Source organism: Arachis stenosperma, chromosome 6, assembly GCF_014773155.1.
Source record: "Arachis stenosperma cultivar V10309 chromosome 6, arast.V10309.gnm1.PFL2, whole genome shotgun sequence".
Taxonomy (NCBI): domain Eukaryota; kingdom Viridiplantae; phylum Streptophyta; class Magnoliopsida; order Fabales; family Fabaceae; genus Arachis; species Arachis stenosperma.
The window spans coordinates 143,888,476-143,890,598 of record NC_080382.1 but is presented as its reverse complement, the minus strand read 5'-3'; the positions used below and the strand labels follow the sequence as shown (position 1 = coordinate 143,890,598).

General features: G+C 37.3%; 1 protein-coding gene across 1 annotated transcript; it reads left to right on the top strand.

Moving 5' to 3' along the window:
• Nucleotides 1-526: 526 nt before the first annotated feature.
• Nucleotides 527-2,123, top strand: LOC130932937 (strigolactone esterase RMS3). Its single transcript, XM_057862404.1, has 2 exons — nt 527-999; nt 1,389-2,123. The coding sequence occupies exons 1-2, from the start codon at nt 629-631 to the stop codon at nt 1,819-1,821; spliced, it is 804 nt and encodes a 267-aa protein (XP_057718387.1). The 5' UTR covers nt 527-628; the 3' UTR covers nt 1,822-2,123.

The window sequence follows — 2,123 nt, the reverse complement described above, 5'->3', positions numbered from 1 at the left end:
AGTATAATATAAATTGTTAATTCTATTAGATAGAATAAATTAAATAAAAAATTAATCACAAATAATAACATACTTAAAAAAATAGCATTATAATTTAATATTATATCTTTGTTAATAATTATTTATCTAAATATAATTTTAACTACTATTATTTAAATAATATTCATTTTACCAAAATCAATTTGTATAGAATAAACAAACATAAATTATATTATCACAAACTTATTTTTATCTAAAATTAATTTTATAAAACTAAAAAATTTAATTTTAATTTGACAAATGTCAATCCAAACACACATCTAATTCGGTGATCTAGTAAAAGGAATAAAAATTAAAAAAAATCTGAATGAACATTTTCAAGTTTAGAAGAAGAGATAAGATAAACTTATTTTACTATTGGTTGATTGACTCTTTTAAACCAAAAACAACAGAAGAAGCATCGAGATGGATCTGATGGTAACACTCATTGTGGCAGCCAGTTATAAATACTACCTAACCAGATCACAGTCTATTTGAGAACCAAGCAAAAAGTCCAAAAGCAAGGGGTAACTAAAAATTCACTGTTCATAATATTTAGTTCACATATAACTCCAAATCTTCAAAACCAAATCACTCTCTCTCTCTCAAGATGGGAACCTCAATCTTAGACGCGCTGAATGTGCGCGTAGAAGGTTCCGGCGACAAGTACCTTGTCTTGGCCCACGGTTTCGGCACCGACCAATCCGCCTGGCAGCGCGTCCTCCCTTACTTCACCCGCCGCTACAGCGTCATCCTCTACGACCTCGTGTGCGCCGGCAGCGTCAACCCTGACTACTTCGATTACCGCCGTTACACCTCCCTTGACGCCTACGTCGATGACCTCATCGGAATCCTTGACGCTCTCCGCGTTACTCGCTGTGCCTATGTTGGTCACTCCATCTCCGCCATGATCGGAATGCTTGCTTCCATCCGCCGCCCCGAACTCTTCTCCAAGCTCATCCTCATCGGCGCCTCCCCTCGGTAACCCTCAATCAATCTCTCAATTATATTTTACTATCCAGCTGTATTATATCTAATATACTTTGTTATGTATTACTTTCGTACTACAAGAGTATATATACACTGGAGTACTAAAGTAATACATAACAAAATATATTAGATATAATAAGCTGGCAACTGCAACTTATAACTTCTTTTTTCTTTAATTGATGATTAGTTTCCCTCTTTCAACAAATTCATTTCTCAAAATTACTTATTCAAAGAATTTAATAATTATCAGATAATGAAGTCATCATTGAAATATTAATGTAATTAGTTAAAATTAAATTCTTACATTATGAATCTATGTAATTTTAATGCCATTGCCATTGTTAAACCCTGAATTTTATTTTATTTTATATTTTGCGAAGGTTCTTGAACGACAAGGATTACCATGGAGGATTTGAGCAAGGTGAAATTGAGCAGGTGTTTTCGGCAATGGAGGCCAACTACGAGGCGTGGGTGTGTGGTTTCGCGCCGCTGGCAGTGGGGGCGGATGTGCCGGAGGCAGTTAGGGAATTTTCTAGAACACTCTTCAACATGAGGCCGGACATAACGCTTTTTGTATCGAGGACGGTGTTCAACAGCGACCTTCGGGGTATCCTAGGTTTGGTGAAGGTCCCCTGTTGCATCATGCAGACGGCGAGGGACCACTCGGTTCCGGCGACGGTGGCCACGTACATGGAGGAGCACCTTGGTGGACCTAGCATGGTGGTTTGGCTCGACACCGAGGGGCACCTCCCTCACCTAAGTGCTCCTTCCTACCTTGCTCGACAGCTGGATATAGCTCTCAATTCTCCTTAGCGGCGGCGCGTGAAGTACAAGTACGAGCATGAAGGTTGTTGGTTTAGTTTTGATTTAATTTAATTTAATTTTACGTTAGGCAGAAAAAGAAGAAAGGACAAGAGGTTTGGGTGTGGACACGTGGCAAATAACGTATGGATCTTTGTTAGGGAAGGTCTTATTGTGTGGGATTAATTAACGGTGAAAATTACGTGTAGTTCTGTTAATATACCGTTATTGTAAAAAATATAGTGGACTAAAATATTATTTAACAATTTTTAATTACATGAAGAAAATAAATTTAGACCATGATTGATAAAATA